This window comes from Panthera onca, chromosome B2 (genome assembly GCF_046562875.1).
Source record: "Panthera onca isolate mPanOnc1 chromosome B2, mPanOnc1 haplotype 2, whole genome shotgun sequence".
NCBI lineage: Eukaryota > Metazoa > Chordata > Mammalia > Carnivora > Felidae > Panthera > Panthera onca.
The window spans coordinates 4,362,619-4,385,017 of NC_138343.1; the positions used below are offsets into that span (position 1 = coordinate 4,362,619).

Consider the following 22,399-nt stretch of genomic DNA (forward strand, 5'->3'; position numbering starts at 1 on the left):
TCTTCCAGCTGGAAGGCATCTTCATTACGGGTTATCACTTTAGGGAGCTTTCTGGCACAAGGATCCTTCTGCCTTTTTTTTTTTTTTAATGTTTTTATTTATTTTTGAGACTGAGAGAGGCAGAGCATGAGCAGGGGAGGGGCAGAGAGAGAGGGAGACATAGAATCTGAAACAGGCTCCAGGCTCTGAGCTGTCAGCACAGAGCCCGACGTGGGGCTCGAACCCACGGACCGTGAGATCATGACCTGAGCCGAAGCCGGACGCTCAACTGACTGAGCCACCCAGGCGCCCCTCTGCCTTTTGACCTCAGCCATTCCAACCTCCCTTCCAACACCCCACACGCTCCCTCAGGACAGACTCTGTCACCCGGGTGCATAGCCCCGATGAAAAGCGCGTGAACAAAGAAACGTGAGGCTGTGCAGAGACGCAAGTACGTCACTAACTTCCCTGACGTGGGCTTCCGGAAACTGAGAGGAAAATGAAAAAGAGGCTAATTTTTGTTTCTTTTCTTTCTTAAGTTTTTTCTTACTGATCAGGCAAAAAAAATAATAAGTTAATTAATAAAACAAGGAAAATGAAGGCTCTCACACTCTTCGTTAATACTAGACTCGAGGCCTTTCTGCGAAGCACTCAGCAGCCCACCCCAACCGTTGGGGTAAATCTCACTGACCCCGTTGGGGTAAATCTCAAGTTCTATGAGACAGGTTTCTGCTTTAGCCTCAGGAGCAGAGGTTAAAGGGTGGCCACACCCTCTGTCACCCAAGGTCTTGAAAGTAGGGAACCTTGGAGAACCTCAGACACAAAACACAGCGGCTTGAGTTAGCATCATGTCCGCCATTTAACGGTGAAGAGAAGAGGGAGGCTGAGGGGAGGCCCCGAGGGCAGGGGCGACAGGGAGCCCCGCTGTCATTCCCGGCTCAGACAGGAGGTCCTCGCTCTCCCCGCCCCCCTCCACCCCACCCCTCCCGGCCCCGGGGAACTCACACTGGAGAGAGGCCAGGAAATATCCTCCGCAGGCAGGTGCCGATGTGAGCCAACACTTCGCTCACGTCGTCGGGCGACGCCATCCTCATGGAGATGCTGTGCTTGTCAGTCTCCACGACCATCTGCAAGAAGCGGGCGGACGCTGCTTAACACCGAGTCCCAGGCCGCGAGTCTGTAGCTTTAAACCAGATGAACCGCGTATTCCCACCGACATGTACCCACGCGGTACCAGCCTCTTCGGAAGCGCTTCCCTAAAATAACACCCTCAGTGAAGACCCAAGGAAGTGCCTGGGTAGACGGTGGAAAGGTCCAGAAACATCCAGAAACTGAAGCACGTGTTTCTAAAGGCGAAACTACAGATGCAAACAGACCCCCGCCCCACACGCACACACGCGAGGGAGACGGGCCATTCGCACTCACACACAACTTCTCCTAAGTTTCCCAAGGTTTTGTCTTGAGACGCAGCCTTCCAAAGTCTGCTCCATCCCTACCGCCCAGTGGAAGGAGGTATGCCTCCGCCAGTGAGCAGGTGAGGGCAAGCTGATCGTTACCTCTTTTTCTTTTTAAACATTTTTTAAAATTAGACCCCTTCCAAGATGTTTAAATGAAATGCTAAAACCTTTTGCCTGGTAGCGAAAGAAAAATCAAACACTTGGGAACATTTCAACTTTTCTTTTTTTGTTTTTTAATTTTTTTTAACATTTAATTATTTTTGAGACAGAGAGAGACAGAGCAGGAGCAGGGGAGGGGCAGAGAGAGGGAGACACAGAATCCAAAACAGGCTCCAGGCTCTGAGCCGTCAGCACGGAGCCCGACGCGGGGCTCAAACCCACAAACTGTGAGATCATGACCTGAGCCGAAGTCGGACGCTTAACCGACTGAGCCACCCAGGCATCCCAAACATTTCAACTTTTCTAAGAAGAGAGAATGTTGGAAAGGATTATGTGACGGGAACAAGGTAATCATGTTCGGGGTGAGGCAAAGAATCATTCCAGTGAACTGCTGGGAGATGTCCAAAGCTTACACCAAAAATGTTGACGCTGAGGTCATACAGCTAGGTAAATAAATATAAATCAACCTGAAAACATGGGCAGGTCGCAAAGGGCAACAGGTTGTTTATGGACATATTTCAGATAAAAAGAATCAACTTCAATCACTTTTTAAAAAATACCATTATCTTGGATCTCAAAAAAACATTCATGTTAAACGCAATCCCTTTGGATCAAAATACCCTCACATATTTACTTCCTGCTGGTACTTACCTTGTGCAAAAATACGATGAGGGAACACTACACTTAATGTGCAACTAGCCCATGAGATTAACAAAGCAGTTTTTAGATTTGTTTGGGGCTGTCCTAAAATTAACTAAATTAAAAGTAATCACGTGGGGGCACGTGGATGACTCAGCCGGTTGAGCGTCCAACTATTGATTTCGGCTCAGGTCAAGGTGAGATCGAGCCCCGCGTTTTGAGTGGGAGAAAGAGAGCATGAGTGGGGGAGGGACAGAGAGAGAGAAAGAGAGAATCCCAAGCAGCCTCTGCGCTCTCGCACAGAGCCCGATGCGGAGCTCGAATCCATGAACCGTAAGATCGTGACCTGAGCCGAAACCAGGAGTCAGATGCTTAACCAACTGAGCCACCCAGGCATCCCAAATAAATAAGCTTTTAAAAAAATAAAGGAAAAGTAGTGCAATTTATGTGTCCAAATGCTGAGACCAAAGAGAAAGACTTAAGTGACCTCAGACCTTCAAATGTCACTTTTCCACAAGCACCCCAGAGGAATCTGTCAATACGTACCGCCTCCGTGGCAGTGAGTTGGCTCCCCACATAAAAAAACAAACAAACCAACCTTTTTTATCCTAATTTTCATGCATCGGTCTTCTAGAAGGTGACCCAAGGAAGATTTCTCCCCAAAAGGGCGGCCAGCTTTGCTATCCCTGCCGGGTCCTTATTGTTCAGCCCCAGGACACCTCAAGGAAGCATCTGAAGCAAACCGCCTTGTGCAGTTAGGCTCAGATGTCCCACGTGCACGTATCTGTGCGTACGCGTGGTTTACAAAGCCAGACACCCTGGGACGCAGCCACGGGGTCCACGCTCTGCAGCCCACCCCCAACACCCCACCACCGTGGGTAATGAGATTTTCCACGACAAGGCGTTTCTGCTTTCTTCCCATCTAGTGCAACCATTCAGTGCACAGTTCGGGGGTGAGCGATCAGTAATTAGCGTCTTCTAACTCCGCTTACTCTTAATGCCTAATCATCCTTAATTGCACGGGACTGAACAGAATGACAGGGAAGAAAAGAAGGTGACAGGTCTGGAGGGGAAGAAAGGAGGCTTTCACATCCACCCCGATATAAAAGCTGTGCACGGCCCTGCGTAATAGGTCGCCACCTTTGGATCACGTAAAGACTGACACAGAGGGACAGAGGTGATGCTAACACAGCCAATCGTTTCACCAGGACAAAGGACTCCCTTTCAAATACCTCTGTCCCTCCGATTTCGGCTGCAGAAAAAAAAAAAATCAAGCCTTTGAAACAGTTCTGGCTTAGATACCCAGCAGGACATAATCCACGACCTCCAATGCATGTTTAAGATAATAACGTAACTGCTAATATCTTACTTGGGAGAGTTTCCAACCCCACCCACCTCCTTTTTTAAGTAGAACAACCTGGATATATCTGAAGCACTTTTTTTTTTTTTGAGGGAGGGAGAGAGAGAAAGAGAGAGAGAGAGAGAGAGAGAGAGAAAGCGCACAGGGGAGGGGCAGAGAGAGAGGGGCACAGAGGATCTGAAGCAGGCTCCACACTGGCAGCACAGAGCCTGATACGGGGCTCGAACTCATGAATTGCAAGATCATGACCTGAGCCAAAGCCAGAAGCTTAACTGACTGTGCCACCCAGACGCCCCGACCTTAAGCACTTTTTCATAAAAGCCAGCAACGCGTCTGTGACGAGTTCTTCGTTCTTCTAACAGAAACAGCCATGAGTGGTTTGCCAAAATCATCCTATGACACAGCAAACAATTAACTTTACAATTTTTAAAAAATCCTAAGTGTTTCAGTCGTACAACAACTAGTCCCCAAATTCCATACCTATGAAGCTACCTAACTGCGGGTCTCATTGTATTGACCACGAACAGAAAACAGAATTTCAACAAAACTTGAACACAGAGAAAGTGCTCCGACAACGAGATGGGGAAAACGGGATAAAAGTCTCGCATATTCTCGCAAAGGCCAGGAAAAGAACAGCAAATGTCACATTTCAGTCCCCCAGTAACACGCACTCCCCCTGTGACACGCGCTCTGCCTCACTCACACACGATGAAATGTGAACGTCCGGGCATTTAATCTGAATTGACAAACTATAACTAAATAATGATAAAAAGCTAACCAATCCCAAAGAACGTTAAAAAGAACGGAAAAAAAAAAAAAGAGAAAAAAGAAAAGCTCATCCTAACCCAGGGTATGGTGTGAGTGCCACATCCAGTTGTAAAACCTACGGTTTTACATTACAGAGCACTAGAGAAACCAGACGTTGAGGTTCCTGAGGTGACACAGGGTACATCTTTCATCCTCTGCGACACAAGGCAATCAAATGTCCACCCCTGATACCGAGTCCCAATAGTCGTGTGTGTGTGTGTGTGTGTGCGCGCGTGTGTGTGCGTGTGTATGCATAAGCGTGTGCATAAGTGTGTGCATAAGCGTGTGCATAAGCGTGTGCATGTGTGCATAAGTGTGTGCATGTGTGTGCATAAGTGTGTGCATGTGTGTGCATAAGTGTGTGTACATGTGTGCATAAGCGTGTGCATAAGTGTGTGCGTAAGCGTGTGCATGTGTGCATAAGTGTGTGCATGTGTGTGCATAAGCGTGTGCATGTGTGTGCATAAGTGTGTGCGTGTGTGTGCATAAGTGTGTGCATAAGTGTGTGAATGCACGCGTATGTGTGCATGTGTACGTTAAGTGTGTGCATATGTGTATACGTGCATAAGTGTGTGCGGGTGCACTGCATAAGCGTGTGCACATGTGTGTGCATGCACAAGTGTGTGAGTACGCATGTGCGCGTGTGAGTATACATGTGGGCGCATGTGGGTGCACATGGATACGGGTGTGTGTGTGCATATGCGTGCATGCATGTGTACACAGAGGAGCGTGACAGGGAGAGAGGTAATGCTGGAGGCATCAGTATTTACGTCTCAACAGAACCACAGAAATTTCCGAAAGCTGAGATTCTGAGGACCGGCAAGCATCATGAGCCCCTCGGTTCCGCTATGCCGTCGTCTGCAAGGCCCACACGGAACAGGAGCTAGGCGGCAGGGCTCCTCCGCTGGCACTCGCAGTGACAACGGCTCCACGGGCCCGAGGTGACCACTGTCTACTCCGTGCCTCTTTGAATGCCAGACACACTGGAGGGAAGCGACTTCCTGCGTCCCCAGGCCAGACCAGTGCCGGCAGCTGCACAGGGAAATCGGCCTTGCTGTATCCACATCCTTTCTCATAATTAAGTCCCACAGTCACATCATACTCTGAATATGACCTTGGCATTAACATTTCAGTTAATGCCCTTCTGCTCCCATCAGAACCCCGACACCATAAACATAAACATCCCTGAATTAGGAACGTCAGGAAGGCCCTGCTTATGTCATCATTCGTGAGCAATCGTTCACTCCTGCATATGGCTGCCATTTGGGCAAACATATGGTGCTGTAATTCTTCTTCCCAACTCCAGTTTCTAGAGAATGCTAAACACACAGGATAACACACTGCTCTCAGATGAACCATGGAAAAGTTCCAAGGATTTGTATGTAATCTCGATCAACGTAAAGTGACAATTCTGACCATTTTTTCTAGGAGTTGTTGTCAATAACTACACACACATGCGTGGGCGCACGCAAACACGCATGCATTTTCTTTATAGTTTTAAAAACTAAAGCAAAATGTAGAACGAAGGAAACAATAAAGATCAGAGTAGGCATCGATGAAATAGGAAACAAACTCAATAGAGAAAATCAACAAAACCAAAAGCAAGTTCTTTGAGAAGATCTATAGAATTGATAAACCTCTAGCCAAGGAGCCAGGGAGCCAGGGGTCAGAAGGGAGGGGAGGAGAATCAAACGGTCAACAGGAACGATATTCCACGATATTCCACGGATACTGACAGCATAACAAAGGGATACTACGAACAGACAACGGAGATGAAATGGATACATTTCTTAGAAAAGTCAAACCACCACAGCTCCCTTAAGAAGAAACATGTGAATGCATCTATATCTATTAAAGAAACAGAATTTGTAGTTAAAAAAACTTCCCCAAGGAAAAAACTCCAGGCTCGGATAACATCACTAGTACTTTCAGCCAAACATTTAAAGAGTTGGTTATTCTCAATTTTTCTAAAAGTCCAAAGAGAAGGGACTAGTTCTGAGTCCATGATCACTCTAATACAGAAAGCAGACAAAAACTTGGTTTTAAAAAGAGAAAACTACAGTCACTGTCATTAACATAGATGCAAAGATTCCTTGCAAAATTTTAATAAATAGAACCCATCAAAATACAAAATGGATAATACATCATAAGCAAGTAGGGTTAATCCCAGGAATGAAAGGTTGAATGAATATCCGGAAAATCAATCAATATAATTCACCACATAAACAAACTAAAAAGAAAAAGAAAAACACAATCATAGAGAAAAAAACATTTTTTTTTGACAAAACACAAGACTAATTTCTGATAAAAACCCTCGGCCACCTTGGGGTCACCTGGGTGGCTCGGTTAAGCCATCCGACTTCAGCCGGAGTCATGATCTCGCAGTCCGTGGGTTTGAGCCCCTCGTCGGGCTCCGTGATGACAGCTCGGAGCCTGGAGTCTGCTTCTGATTCTGTGCCTCCCTCTCTCTGTCCCTCCTCCACACACTCTGCGTCTGTCTGTCTCTCTCTCAAAAATAAATAAACATTTAAAAAAACTTGAAAAAAAAAGGAAAAAGAAAGTCTCAGCCACCTTGGAACAGAAGAGAAACTTCTCAACCAGAAAAAGGGCATCTATGAAAAACCTACAGCTAACATCACACTTAGTGGAAGAAGGACGCTTTCCCTCCAAGGTTGGGAAGAGAACAAGGATGTCTGTTCTCAGCACTTGTGCTCAGCACTGATCTGGAGGTATCAGCGGGGCCAGTTAGCAGGGGCCGAGATTTTATTTTACCCCGCCTGGAACCCAGTAAGTTAGCCTGCTGCTATTTGGTGAACGTCAGCAGGAGACAGGAGACCTCTGGGTGAGACAGAAGCGACTTTCTTCTTCACGGCATAGCACACGGCGTGAGTCCCACATGCGCACAGATTCTCCCTGACCCCAAAGCCCCACAGGGCGACACAGAGGGCTCAGGGAGATGCCCACACACACACAGCGATGCTTACAGGGAAGGAACCTCTGAACTTGGGTAACCTACACTTCTCAGAGTGAACGGTAAGCGAGCCTGCTGTTTGTCCATAAGGGAAACATGCCACCATGTCACATGGGTGCTTGCAGGGGACACAATCCTGAGAAGCAGCCCGGGTGGAGAGCAAGTCACAGCAACGAATCCCCGGCATACCCAGCGAGACAGGCAGGAGCGCAAGAGACCCACAAGGAAGGCCTCCCAACAGCAGTAAGGCAAGAAAAAGAAAGAAAAGGCAGCGATACTGCAAGAGGAAGAAGCGAAATTGTCTTTATTCTCAAACAACACCATCATCTATGGGGAAAATGATCAAACCCATTTTTAAGAGCTACTAGAATGGAGGTGCCTGGGTGGCTCAGTCGGTTAAGCATCCGACTCTTGATCTCAGCTCAGGTCTTGATCTCAGGGACGTGAGTCCAAAGCCCCACACTGGGCTCTGTGCTGGGCATAGAGCCTACTTAAAAAAAACCCAAAGCTACTAGAGCCAACAGGTGAGTGCAAAAAGGTGGCAGGACAGAAGATCGTGGTATGTCAATACACTGGCAAGAAGCAATTAGGAATCAGAATTTAAAACAATACTATTTATAATAGCATCAAAAAATACAAAATACTTGCGAATAAATCTGACAAAAGATGTGTAAGACCTGTAACACTGAAATCTATGTAAAACACTGTTGATGGAAATCAAAGATGACCTAAATACGTGTAGAAATACATAGTTTTCTTGGGTCAGGGACTCCGTACTGTTAAGATGTCAATTCTCCCAAACTTGATTATAATATCAATCAAAATCTCAGCAGCCTTTTCTGTAGAAAGTGAGCTGAGTCTCAAATTCACAGGGAATTGCAAAGGACCCAGAATCACTACACAACTTTGATAAAGAAGAACCATCTTGGAGGACTGACACCCTCTGAGCGAGTCTTACTATAGAGCTATAGTAATCAAGACCATGTGGCAGTGGCACAAAGACAGACCAACAGACCAGAGGGGTGGGATTCAGAGTCCAGAAACAGACCAACACTTACATGAACAACAAAAGTGAAAGCCAGTTCAGTGCAGAAATAACGGTCTTTCAGACAAGCGAATATCCTACAGGTAGGATGAAAGAAAGGAAAGAAGGAAGGAAGGAAGGAAGGAAGGAAGGAAGGAAGGAAAGAAAGAAGGAATGAATGAGAAAGAAAGAAAGAAAGAAAGAAAGAAAGAGCAAGAAGGAAAGAAAGAAAAGGAAGGAAGGGAGGAAGGAAGGAAGGGAGGGAGGAAGGGAGGAAGGAAGGAAGGAAGGAAGGAGAAAGAAAGGAAGGAAGGAGAAAGAAAGGAAGGAAGGAGAAAGAAAGAAAGAAAGAGAAAAAAAGAAAAAGAAAGCAAGAAGGAAAGAAAGAAAAGAAGAAAGGAAAGAAAGAAAGAAAGAAAGAAAGAGAAAAAGAAAGAAAAAAAGAGAAAGAAAGCAAGAAGGAAAGAAAAGAAAGAAAGAAAGAGAAAAAAAGAAAAAGAAGGAAGGAAGGAAGGAAGGAAGGAAGGAAGGAAAGAAAGAAAGAAAGAAAGAAAGAGAAAGAAAGAGGAAGAAAGAAAGGTCGGTCTATATGTTGCTTTATATACAGAAACTATCTCAAAGTGGACCATAGACCTAAATGTATAACATAAAGCTATAACACTTCCAAAAAACATGGAACATTCTGTGACCTCGGTTTGAGCAAAGACTTATTCAATGACACCAGCACAATCCATAAAAGAGAATACTGGCAAATTGGGCATCATCAAAATTTAAAACTTGTGCCCTTTGAAAAGTACTGCAAAGAAAATGAAACGCCAGGGCTCAGACTAAGAAAAAATATGTATAAATCAGGTATCTGATAAGGGATGTGTATTCAGAATGCAGAAAAGGAATCTTCATCAGAAAACAAACAACTCAATTTTAAAAGACGGCCAAACATTTAAACGGACACTGGGACAGGAAGACGGACGATGGGCAAACGGGCAGATCAAAAGATGTTCAGTATCTGTAGGCGTTAGAAAAACGTAAGTTAAAACTACGATCCGAAAGCACCACGTACTTTCCGGAATGGCGAAAATGAAACACACGGACCGTGCCAGGGCCAGGAGGGGGTGGAGGGGCTGGAAGTCCCACGCTCTGTCGGTGACACTGTCAAATGGCACAGCCACCTTGGGAAACAGCTCAGCAGCTTCTTACAAAGGGAAACAGGCACCCAGCCTCCAGTTCGGCCGCCCCGTTCCTAAGTACCTACCCGGGGGGAAGGAAAAGCCTACGCCCAATCAGAGCTGTACGCATAGAGGTTCATGGCAGCTTGACTTGGCCAACGACGTCAACAACCCAACTGTCCCTCACCGGGAGAACGGGGACAGGGCCGCAACACAGCCACACGATGGAACACACTGCAACAATACGAAGGAAGTACGGAGGCACGCAACAAAGTATAATCCATCCCCAAATAATTATACAGGCAGAGAGAAGGTGGTCAATGAAGAGTACACACACTAGGATGCCATTCAGACAAAGTGTTAGAAAATGCGAACTCTTCTCCGGCGGCAAGGGGCAGGCGCCCGCAGACAGGTGGGGGGCGGGGGGCGGGGGGCAGGAGTGAGTGTTTACGGGGGGAGGGTACGAGGAGCCCGCGGGGTGAGGACTAAGTCGGCTGTCTTGATTGTGGTTAACGGGTTCCTGGGTACGCATATGTCAGAACTTACCAAATCGTACACTTCGGTTCCCTGCTTATTACTTATTATAGCTCGACAAAGATGTTTTTAAAAATCTACATTTTATTAGGACCCCAAGAATTCCTAGATCGCTATATTCCCAGAAAGACCTCAGACAGTGCCATATAAGAGCTGTGGGATTTTAACACTAAACCGTGTCGTACAGAATCTCTAAGAACAGTACTCTGACGTTTCCACCGTCAGCTCACATAAAAGCTAATTAGTTCTTCTCAGACCGAGTTACGGAGAAAGCGTTTTCTTTACCAGAACAAAATCCTAGACCCTCCCCACACGGCCCCCTGTGCGATCTCTCGTTCAGAAACTTCCATTTTCCCCCATCTTGTTTTTCTACATCATCTCAAGAGAATCTCAACACCGGAACCAAAACAGGGGGTTCCCGGTTTCGGGAACTCGAGACAGGTCACCGCCGTGCAGTCACGGCGACCAGGGAGCCGTTGTGGCACTCACCTGAGCGGGCCTGCCGCAGCTGACACCATGTATCTCCAAGTAGCTGAAGGTTAACTCGAGCTGCAATTGAAATAAAGACCCGTAATGAATGAGGGGTGCAAAACCTGTAATTCAAGGTACAAATGCTCCAATTAGAAAGTCCAAAAACAAAACAAGGCACTGGACATCTTGTGAAGGCAGGCTGGTTTCAGATCTCCATTTATGAATTAAGACATGACCTTGGGGCACCTGGGTGGCTCAATGAGCGAAGCGTCCGACTCTCAGTTTCAGCTCAGGTCATGATCTCACAGCTCATGGGATCAAGCCCCACGTCGGGCTCTGTGCTGACAGCACAGAGCCTGCTTGGGATTCTTTTTCTCTCTTTCTATCCCCGCCTTCCCTCACTCGTGGTCTCTCTCTCTCTCTCTTACTCTCTCAAAATAAATAAACTTAAAAAAAAAACAAACAAAAAAAAGATATGACCTTGATTTATCCTAATTCAGAATAAGTATTGGTCACTTTACTGAAAGGCTGAAAGGAAGGTCCAAGTCTGACTTTTTAAATTTCAGCCAGGGACAAAGTCAAGGGGAAGTTCTCACACTTGCACTCCAGCATTTCTTCACTGGGAAATGAATGTATAAAGCGAGCCATCTAAACATACACTTTTCTCCTAGTTCAAAATTTTGCTTCAGAAAGTCCCATCGAGATAAAGACAATGTTGGTTTTCTTTTCCCTCTAAACCCTTTCCCCTCTGGGTTATACTCCCTCTACCGTCTCATATAGAAATTCATATTTTGAGCGGACTTAGAAAAACACAGTATGTAGGAATTTTAAACCATGGTTCAATGAAACACACAGAGTTGAGTCAAAATCTACGTCTCTCTGTGCGCAGATAAACAATGATTTATTTCCTTCCCAAGTAACAGGTGACCCTTTCTCTCTTCTCCTGTAACCAGCATTTCTTTTTTCTTCAATATATCTCCAGTCCCACATTTTTCCTATTTTTCCTGGACAACAGGAAAAATCTCTCCCCCCGTTTTGCAGCCTTCCATCTGACTACAGCAGTCGCACGGCACCCGATGACAGGACTGCATTAGATCCGTTTGCTTGACCTCTTCCCCTTAAAACCAGAAATGCCAGGGGGGAAGCATCCGCCCATAACCAAGCCCACAAGACCCTGAGTTCTGCCCCCTGGTGCCGTACCGTACCTTATTGCATCTGGCAGGATGAACCTGAGAACACAGAACCCCTGAATCTCCCGTTAAATGTCTTGATGTACGGTGTTGAGGACCAGAGGTAGAAAAGGTATTCTTTCATTATTCACTCAGTCAACCAACAGACGTGAATGGAAGACCTGCTATGTGCCAGGATTGGAACTGGAAAGAGGAACGAGACATTTCTCTTGTCCTCCAAGAGTCAAATGTGGCATTGGAGGCACATTTTAAACATTCTATTCAGAGGGCACCTGGGTGGCTCAGTCAGTTGAGCATCCAAGTCAATTTTGGCTCAGGTCATCATCTCGCGGTTCGTGAGATCGAGCCCTGAGTTGGGCTCTGTGCTGACAGCATGGAGCCTGCTTAAGATTCTCTCTCCCTCTCTCTCTCTGTTCCACGTGTGCACCTACATTTCCCCTCCCTAAAATACCTACATACACACATTCTATTCGAGTACAAGTCTTCTTACCTATAATTATCAGGATCGATACTTGGTTGGGTTTTGAAAAGTCATTTCAAGCAGGGAATGATTTTCTAAAAAGTACACACACCTACCTTCAGTTATTTCAAATTAAAACTTATAAACATCGTCTCATTTCCTAGCCTTCGATACAACGTTCAAGTTTCTTCTTGGGGTAAAGCCCACTGGCTGGTGCTATAATGGCATTTCCTCTGGGGGCCACACCCTTAAATGTAGGGTACCCAACGTCCACTTCAAGTCTCAGTCAGTTAAGTGTCCAACTTGGGCTCAGGTCATGACCTCACAATTCATGGGTTCGAGCCCCACGCCTGGCTCTGTGCTGACAGTGCAGAGCCCGCTTCAGATTCTTTCTCCCTCTCTCTCTGCCCTCCCCGACTCACACTTTCTCTCCCTTCCAAAATAAGAGAGTAAAATAATTAAAAAATAAAAAAATAAATTAAACTAAATTAAATTAAATTAAATTTTAAAATGGCGAGAGAACTTGAAGACACTGGCAAAGCAATTTGAAGGCATACATTTGCTGAATTGTTATCTGCTCCCCGTCACCCCAGCCTTTAACCATTGTCTGGTCCTTACCAAGACCCTAATTTTTTTTTTTTTTTAATAATTCACCTTTATCAATACTCAGTATTTCACAGATGCTCTCTCCTTTTGCAGCCTTTTTCATTACTATGTGAAATATCTTTAATTAAATAAACTTACTATGGTAACCCTAAGCAAGAATAGGTTTAGAAGCAAACCACCTTGGCTCGGTGGGAGCCTGGCACCCTGGCATCTCCTGGCACCCTGGCGTCTCCTCCAGCTGGAGGGAGCAGGTGTGAACAGGTGCACTCCCTCACAAGCCAGCAGACATAAAGTGCAGCTGGCCTCGGTCGGCACCACCTGGGATGGCCCGGGCAGCTTTGATCAGCTCGGCCGAGTGAGGTCAATTGAGATGTTCCCGCCGCCCCCAAAGGACTGTCACCAGGAGAAGCTACATGTCAGGGAGCCAGGAAAGCATGGAGATGGTTCCGCGAAGCCCGGAGGAATGACTTCAAGGGTGTCAAGCAAAGAAGGGGTAAAACGGGGACTCCCGGCCAAAGAAAAAGGATTTGCAACGGCACGGAGGCACGCGAAGAGCGAGGACAAGGCGGAAACAACAAGGAGAGCCTGTAGGGTCCCCAATCCCTATGTGAGGACAAGCTGCGTCCAGGATTCGGCAAGCGTCCCGCCAACGACACCTAACAGTGAGGACGCCGTGTCTAGGACGTACTGGGAGACGCAACAAGGCTCAGATCACTGTCTCCAAGCTGGTCCTCACAGCGTAACAGTGCCTCACCTCGCCCACCCCACCCAGCCCACCCCGCACAGTGTGAGGAATGGCACCCAGCAGCGGGCGGGAGGAGCCGGGACGCGTGTGAGACAGAACCACACAGGTTAGCCCCTGGGTAGACAGGAGGAAGGAGTTGGCATGGCCTATCAGCAGCCTCCACCACTCACCTCCCCCAGCCCCAGAGCAAGTCCCCTCCCACAGCCAATAAGCAAACGTACAAGTGATCACGTGACCACGCGACTGTCCTCCAGGACCGCCCCCCACTCCATGGGCAGCAGCTCAAGCCACGCCCACACACCTTTCCCGCCTGTTGCCTTCTCCCCTGCTCCCCAAAGCCCTCTCCTAAACAGCCTGGCTCCCCAAAGCCCTCCCCCAAATACCCCGGCTCCCCAAAGCCCTCCTCCCCACACCCTGCTCCCCAAAGCCCTACTCCAACTACCCCCACTCCCCAAAGCATAGCTCCTACGCCCCCGCTCCCCAAAGCCCTCCTCCAACCACCCCCACTCCCCAAAGCACCCCACTCCACACCCCTCTCCCCATAGCACTTCTCCTAGCACCCCTGCTTCCCAAAGCACTCCCCCCCAAACCCCTATACCCCAAAACAGCCCCCACAGCCCTGCCCCCCAAAGCACTGTGCTCTTCCGTACCGCTAAGCACTGACCAGGAGACCCCTTCATCTGCCTGGTTCACGTGGGGCAATCCTTCAACCCAGCTTCTCTGAGGGTCTGTCCCCGATCTGACAATGACCCAACTCCCATCCCCGAAAGCAGAGCTGGGGCTATCTCGGGTGATAGCAAAGTTTTATTTCTTCATTGAGGTACCTGCTTTGTGATTCATTTCTATTTTGTCCACTTGACTGCTTATGTGGTACATTTCACAGAAAGACAAAAGAAAACAAATGTCTGATCGGCCCCCAGAGAGAAGAGATCTATGTCATAACCAGTACCTATTATGCAGCACTGTTCTGAATGTAATTATTTCCCCAGAAAGTTAATGTCACTGACATAGGTTTTGCTTCTCAGCCCAGGCCACTTCCTGGGGCACCAGAAACCAGCCTTGTCTAAGGGGGAGTCCTCAACACACATCACTTTGCACGAAAAACTGCTTTTCTGTATTTGCGATGCGGACAATATCAGACAAAGTTGTGTCCACTGAAGAGGGAGTGTGTGTGTGTGTGTGTGTGTGTGTGTGTGTTGGAGGAGATGCATCGCCACTTACCTTGGTGGGGATTCGTGCCGTCACGAGGAAGGCTCGGCATGACGTAAGCACCTGCAGAATAGGAAGACAGCATCAGCATAAGTACCACCAAGTGGGACTGATGGGTTTGGGCTTTACCCACAGGACAGAATGGCACAGGAGCCTCGAGAGGCCACGGGGCTGGGTTCCTGGCCTGTAAGAAGAATCGGTGAATCAGGACAGCCTCCTGGCCACGTAGAACTCGTTTTCCTCAAGAGTCACCGCGTGAAGGTCCACACTGAACAAATCACTTGTGAAATCTCAAGATGAGCAGTCCAATCAACAGCCCAAGGGACCAAGAGACTACTTCTGCTGAGTGAGCGCGACAGGTCTCTGGGATGTTAACACACAGAGACCCTGCATACAGTCGTGAGCCCCCCCCCCCCCCATATCAGCAGCAGACTGAATGAAGAAGCCTAGGGCTCTGTGACACCTTCCTCACCACCGCCACCCACATTTGCCCGCTTCCACTCCCTGTGCACGAGCGGAGAACATTCACACAGTGCACAGACAGCGTATCAGGGGATGCTTCCAAGGTGTCCCCAGCTGTGTTTCTCAGCTGGGCCTCCCCCAGTCCTCGAGAGAACATTTATGGAGGTTTCGATTCCAATACTCCACTAAGAACATCTATGCAGTCCACAGGGCCCCACATGCTTCTAGGACCCCTCTTAGCCAGCAGGAGCCCTTGTGAATACAAAGAGGTTGGAAATGGTTTGAACTCATCCCCGGAGCAGGGATCCCAGTCCACAACCGCCAAGGTCAGAATATGGTGCCACTCTGCAGCTTGGAGGCCTGGGCAGGCCCCAGGGCCTTTGCACTGAAGAAAGGAGTCTCCAGTACTTAAGTTCTGATGGGAGGACTGGCTTCTTCATTTCTCAAAGAACTTTCTCATCGCTAAATTTATTATTTACAACACAGCCCACACATTTCTCTCTTCCAGGGGTTCTTGTAGGAGCAATCCCCGGTCTCTTCGAGAATCTTCGGCCCACAAAATTCTCTGCACAGGGCCAGATCACAGAGCTCACGTGCCAGAAAGGACTCAGCATCACCTGGTCAATGACCTGAAACCCCGCTGCTTACCACCATCTCCGCTTCCAATCTGAGAGCAGGTTCCACAGAAACTCGTCTTTGCTGGGTTCACGCCAGAGCTGGAGACGGAAGCTGGAGCTCCGGACCCCCCATCGAGAATCTTTTCAGACGAGCAAGAAGCTCAACGGCACAAGCCTCAGACAGCAACATGCAGCCTTTTCAGTATTTCGATAAACGTATCAAGCTCCGTGAACGTTCCTTCCAACAGACGTTGGTCCCACGACACCCAGGATCACGTTAGAAGGACAGGAGCAACCACGGCCAATACTGCCGGGTACGCTGTTCTAACAGGCTTGTGCGCCCCATCTCCTTGAGTCCTCTCAGCACCCTAAGAGCTAGCCTGGACACCGTTATCACCCCCATTGTAAGAAGAGGAGACTAAGACGCACAGAGATGATGGAACTCGCCCGGGTGACCCAGCAAGCGGGTGGCCGAGCTGAGACTCGAACCTAGCACGCTCTGGGTCCAGAGACCGGGCTGCTAATTCCTTACGCGGACTCTCGAAACTCCAGGACCCAGTTCCAGGTGGTCCTCACCCATGCAAACACGGAGGAGCCACAGAGCTTTAAAGTCGGAAGGAAGCAGAGAGGTAAGAGCGCCATCAACAGGATGAGGGATGTTGGAGGTGCTGAGGAAAAGAGCCAGTCCCTACTGGTCTGCCTGCCTGTCCGTGCGTCTGTCTTCTAGGTGCCTCCCTGATCCCGTCTGTGCAGCTCTCAGTCTGTCTGCGTCCCTCCCCTCCCCTCACTCCTCGCTCCGCTGTGGCTGCCACTGTCCCCAGCACACTCCCCTCCCCCCTTTCTCACCCTCTCCTCCTCCTCCAGCACCCGCCCCTGCCTCAGCTCTGCCCTCACTTCCCGGGGCTTCCCAGATGCTAATCTGCTAATCGGTGAGCCTGCAATTTATTCAAGCCTACTGCCAAACAGCAGACGCCAACCACGGAAGGAACACCGCATTCTGGAAGGATAGTTCATCTGTAACACAGTCACAGAGAAACTTGCACAGAACGCGAATAAAGGTGACAAGGCACCTTTGACATGGCGAAACAAGGAACGCATGGGTAATTACAAGGCCCCCTGTGGGGATCTAATTCAGAAGTCTCAGAGACCGGTCTCCCACAAGCACCCCAACCACTGATGTGAGCACGAGGTGCGGGCCGGCCTTCCGCCCTTCTGTAAGTGGTGTACTTTGGGGACTAAAGTCTCCCACAAGCGGCCAAGGTATCACATGACCTGCCTGCCCTCTCCTGACCAGCCCCTTCCGGATCAGTCAGCACAGGGCGCTTCTAGGGGCCACTGGGAGAGTATTAACTGGGTCACTACTTTGTAAGTTTATTTATTTATTTTGAGAGAGAGAGAGAAAGCACGCATGGGGAAGGGGCAGAGAGAGAGGGTCCCAAGCAGGCTCCACGCTGTCAGTGCAGAGCCCAACATGGGGCTTGAACCCACAAACCATGAGATCATGACCTGAGCCGAAATCAAGAGTCGGATGCTCAACCGACGGAGCCACCCGGGTGCCCCGGGGTCAGTACATTTCTTTAAAAGAGAGGGAAAGAAACTCAGAATGTTCGTGTGCATCCACCTTTTGAATGACGAGCAATCAATCTCTTGGCCACAGGTAGACATACGAGGTTTTCACGATCACTTCTGCCTCCCCTCAGGCAACAACCCCGTTCGCGATCTGCGGTCCTATGTGCCAACTCGCCTTCTTGAAAAATAGTTTCTGAGTACGCAGCGTCCTCCGGAATTTGGACACAGCCCAAAAGAATTTGCTTGAAAAGAGACGCATCCACGTGGGAGCCCAGGCTTTGAAGGAAGCAGCTTTGTGCCGCCTGGTCCCCATTTCTGGTGGTCACCTAGGGTCTCCGGAGGCATGAGGACCCGTCTTAGAAAGTTTGGGAAGGGAGGGGATGGAGTGGGTGAAATCCTCCAAAGCTGACCCAGCCTTTCCCGAGACTATGCCCACTTGTAAGCACAAGAGTGTAGCAGTCATTTGAAACAAGAGTGAAAAACTACACGCACTGCTCCTCCCAGAATCGTGCCTCTTGCTCCGTTGGTGCAAACTGGGCCAGTAAATGGGGCTACGCTCATGCTGGAATCCCCAAAGAACTCAGTCTCCTAGCTTTCCTACTTGGCTCCAAGAGGGTCCTGGGGTGTGCGGCCTTGGAGGTCTTACGGGCACACATACGGCTTCTAGCAGCTGAGGGGCGATCACACAGGAAAACCCCCCTTCGATTTATCCTATAATAAGCACCACCTCGGTGCTGAGGTCACCAGCATCTTGTTCGCAGGGTGACCAAAATCTTCCCATTTGCCCAAGACGTTTCTGGGCTTAAGCACGGACAATCCCAGGGTCCCAGAAACCCAGGACTCCTGCTCACCCTCCTTGCAGGGGTTTGGAATCAGGAAGGCGGATTTAAAGTCTGGCTACACCACTCACTAGCTGCCTAACCCTGACAGAGTCAGTCGACTGCCCGATGCCTCAGTTTCCCCCTCTGTAAAACAAGAAGAATATTCCTCTGCAGGACAAATACTGTTGTTTTAAAGTAAGATACAAGTGTAGATAAAGCCCGAGCCCAGCACCGAGGAGGTCTCGGTCAAATACCAGCTCTTCTATCGTTATAGCGGGTGGGAACACGTCTTCAATTTAGGTGCCCAAATTAGGACGAAGTAGTCACACTGACTGATTTTCAAATGATAGCTTCTGGCATCAGAAGGAGCCCACCAGGGTTCCAAGACGTCATCTAGGCTGAAATTTTCAGTTCAGTATATTTTCTTGCAAAAAAAAAAAAAAAAAAAAAAAGCGAGGGGGTGGGGGGATCCGAAGAAGCATTTGTGCTTCACCGAGGAACCTCAGTCACTAAGGGCAAGCTATTACCCCTTCCCCCCTCCTCCGGGAGGCCCATTCTTCCACAGAGGTCTTAGCATGCAAACCACATTTTCAACCTCCATAATGCATTTCCTCTCCCTTTCATTGAAATGCAGGCAGCAGCCTGGTTCCCTCTGAGGCTTCTGGGTTCAACTTTTAACTTCAACATTTCACTTGGAAACACTTATAAAACTCCTCCCCACCGCGGAGACTCACAGCTTAGCAGAGAAGCCTAAATTTTCTTATGGAAATGATATATAATGAGGTCGACTACAGAACCCTCTCACTGCTTGCAATGCACGCTTACTAAAAACTGAAATAAATACCCGTTTCATCCTCTTTAATAACTCCATTTGCCTACAGCCTACCGCTGCACAGGCAATCCATAAACCCATCCCTCCTCAATCCACTCTCTCGTGCAGATTACCAAGAATGCCCCTCCTTTAAGATTGGGCTCCACATGGCAAACATTCAAAAACTGGTCTCGTACCCCCAGAGTACTCTCTAATTTGCAAGCAAATGAAATGATGAAGGCCATTTAATACATTTACCCTCTTCCAGAGGCTCCAAGTGAATCACAGACAAGACCTCATTCATCCAAGGTACACACTTCAGGGAGAAAGAGGGGCAGGTGGCAGGGACCATCATCACCACTGTGGAGGTGCTGAGAGTCTTGTGAAAGATCGCCCAGAAAGTTGAGCTAGAATAAAAAGTCTCTCCCGGCCCCGAGCCTCCAAACGTCCACGGTGCACAGCCATGGGGCCCGTCACCCTCCCCGGCCAAAGCAAGAGGACACTTCACCCAAAAGGAATACAAACAATACATCCTTTTCGTGCAACTTCTGGCCCCAAATCCCTTATAAAACTGGATCGCCATACTTTCCAGTATCTGTCTCTCTCTGTCATTAATAGATGTTCCCTGACAAGGCAGTAGAGTCTAGTACGGGATCTGAAAACTACAGCCTGTGGGCCAAATCCAGCACCCTACCCATTTTTATGAATAAAGCTTTATTGGGACACAGCCACACCATTTGTTTAACGTATTGTCTCTGGCTGCTTTCACGCTACAAAGGCAGAGCTGAATAGAAGCAACAGAGATTTTTACGGCACACAACACCTAAAATACTTACTATCTGATCCTATACGGAAAACGTTTGCCAACCCCTGGCCTCGCGGTTTAACGGAGAAACTCTGGGGCCGGGTTGTGTGCATTTCAGTCCAAGCTTCACTGCTTACTATCTGTGTGACTTAGGCAAATGACTTAACCTTCTCCGTGGCTCAGTTTCCTCTTCTGTAAAATGGGGGCAGCGATCGTACCACCACTCACGAAGCCGTGAGGGTTAAACGGGCTCATCATTTAGCGCTCAGAGGAGTACTGGCAGATGTAAGAGCTACGATAGCATGTTATTATTTGTATGTTGACATTATGATGAGACTACAAATGCCCATGACAGTATTAAACTAAGACAGTTACCCACACTTAGCCTGGATTTAGCTCAACTAGCCGAGCAACTAACAGAACGAGTCGCGATCTTCGCGGATGTAAACGTACCCAAACCGAGAACAAGGGCATTGGAACAGGTCCCCGTGTCACCTTCCTATCTCGGGGTCCGTGACTGAGGCCCCTGCTCCAGGACCCCGCTCCTCTTGGGTCTGTGTAGACGACCGGGAATGCCAAGTCCCCACTAAATGTTTGCAAAGAAGAATGAGTTCCTTCTTGGGGCCCTACTCCCTGGAATGACAGAGGTTCCGTCAACAGGGGAGCAAGGCTTTTGTTCTCTAACACCTGGGCAAACCCATTTCTTTGTCACCTGGTTATTTGTGCCATTGTGCAGAAATGGAGTGTTTTCACACAGCTCGTCAGACAATCGCTTCCTTCCCTCTGCCTCCCCACGACCGCAAGCTGTAGGGCATTATCAAAGCATGAAAGAAAACAGAGTTAATGCTTCCCCACAGATGAACGTGTGGCTGCTTCAAAACATCAATTCTCCTTAATGTCACTCCCTATCACATCTTCTTCTCAAAGCGCCAGCTGACACAAATCTCTGGAATGGGCCACACTGATTCTATGAGGACACATTTTTCAAGGCGGAATGATCCCCTAGAAAAGGGGCCACCTCCTCGGCTATGAGTAAGAGTCTGATACCCCTCAGGGTGCCGGGGGGCTCGTGTCAGGCCCTGGGGTGTGGAGGGTTCCTGCCCAGAGCTCTCGGCCCCCGGTGGGCGGTGAACTGGGGGCTCCCAGGTCTGCCTGTGGCATGTGCACTTAGGAAGGGATCAGCCACCGGTGTCCTTGCTATGTTCTAGATGAACTCACCAACGGTAAAGACACAGTCGTGCGAGGAGCACAGAAAACATGCCAGGTGGAGGTAAAGGTCATACGAACCCAATGAATTCACAAAACTTCTCCTGCTTCCCCAGTACAGGCCCAGCCAGCCTCTCCTTGACCATGAGAGTCACTAGAACCCAAGTGTAGCTACAAGTCACAGAGCTACAAGAGTCCTGGGGAAGGATGCATCCAATTCCTTTATTTTACAGAAGGGGAAGCAGACCAGGAAGGGTTAAATAGCTGAATGATCGATCAGCATCCAGGAGAGTTCCTCTGTGTTCCAAGCGACAGAACGTTAAGCACAAATATAGTTTTTAACGGATAGCTCTCATAATCCTCCCCCCCCAAAAAAAAACCTCCCCAAAAATACAGTAAAGCAAGAAAACACTCAGAGCTCAAGAGGGACAGAAAGCAGACGGTCCCTCTGGCTGCCCTTACCGGGTGGATGGACTTTTCTTCCATGCGTGACCCCTCTCAAAATTCAAACCCCAGGGATGGGGACCTCCCAGGCATGGCATCCAACAGAGACCACAAAGAGTCGCTTGAAACAAAAGACCAGTGACAAAGAGTGCTGGATCCAGAGGCAGTGAGCCCGGGTGTGAATTCCCGCTAGACCTCTTCCTACCAGCTGTGTGACCGTCGGCAGGTTACTTACCTCTCTCTGCCCCTCCTCTGCGCACGCTTTCTCTCTCTCTCAAAATAAATAAACATTAACAAAAAATTAAGACCTAAGAGGCAGGCGCAAAGTTGGTAGAGACGAAGCCAAGCGCAGCTGTCCTGCCAGGAAGAGCCAAGCCCAGATGGGCATCCCCTGGGCTCAGCTTCCTTCACAACACCTCACACTCCAGGAAGCAGAGCCAGCCCAGGGGAGAGCACCCCCAGGGTAACTGCAGCCTCCCAGGGAATTAGAAGAGAATTTGCATTCCTGCATGGAAACCTGATACAGAGGAGGAATGGACTTGGGACCCGGGCCACTGTGAATTCACTTGAACGCTCTCCCACTTACTAATTACCAGTCCCTCCGAACCTTATTCTTCTAACCTGGAAAATGGGTAGAGCACCGCGCCTGCAGGAGAGTCGTGAGGCCTCCAAAGTAGTTGTGAAACGCCAGCACTCTCTTAGATACGCTTAACCTCCTTCACACCTGAGGCCAACGCCTGGCCCAAACTCTCCACGCCCCCCTCCTGCACGCCTGTCCTCGGGGGTCACTCACGCACCCATTTGCATCAGGGCACTGGGCTCCGGACAGGGAGCGCCCACGTGGAGTCCGCACTCCAGGCGCCCAGAACAGCTCGCGGAGAGTAAGC

The 22,399-nt window shown here is 48.8% G+C and overlaps 1 protein-coding gene and 1 long non-coding RNA gene across 13 annotated transcripts in view; one reads left to right on the top strand and one right to left on the bottom strand.

The window, feature by feature from the left end:
- CARMIL1 (capping protein regulator and myosin 1 linker 1) overlaps positions 1 to 22,399 on the bottom strand; it is a 311,551-nt gene that overhangs the window by 182,943 nt on the left and 106,209 nt on the right. For 7 of the 8 annotated variants that reach the window (XM_078446565.2, XM_078446566.2, XM_078446564.2 and 4 more), the window contains exons 3-5: positions 14,790 to 14,840; positions 10,586 to 10,645; positions 985 to 1,106 (exon numbers count right to left, since the gene is read on the bottom strand). In XM_078446565.2, the coding sequence (XP_078302691.1) occupies positions 985 to 1,106; positions 10,586 to 10,645; positions 14,790 to 14,840 (233 nt within the window). The remainder of the gene's footprint in view (positions 1 to 984; positions 1,107 to 10,585; positions 10,646 to 14,789; positions 14,841 to 22,399) is intronic. The other variant, XM_078446570.2, reaches the window with a different exon arrangement.
- Positions 13,415 to 22,399, top strand: part of LOC132666633 (uncharacterized) — a 49,506-nt gene continuing 40,521 nt past the window's right edge. For 2 of the 5 annotated variants that reach the window (XR_013555476.2, XR_013555477.2), the window contains exons 1-2: positions 13,418 to 13,674; positions 14,913 to 16,485. This is a non-coding gene — a long non-coding RNA (uncharacterized LOC132666633). Of the gene's footprint in view, positions 13,675 to 14,912; positions 17,046 to 17,556; positions 19,167 to 22,399 lie in introns of those variants that run through there. The other 3 variants (XR_013555474.2, XR_013555475.2, XR_009604747.3) reach the window with 3 other exon arrangements.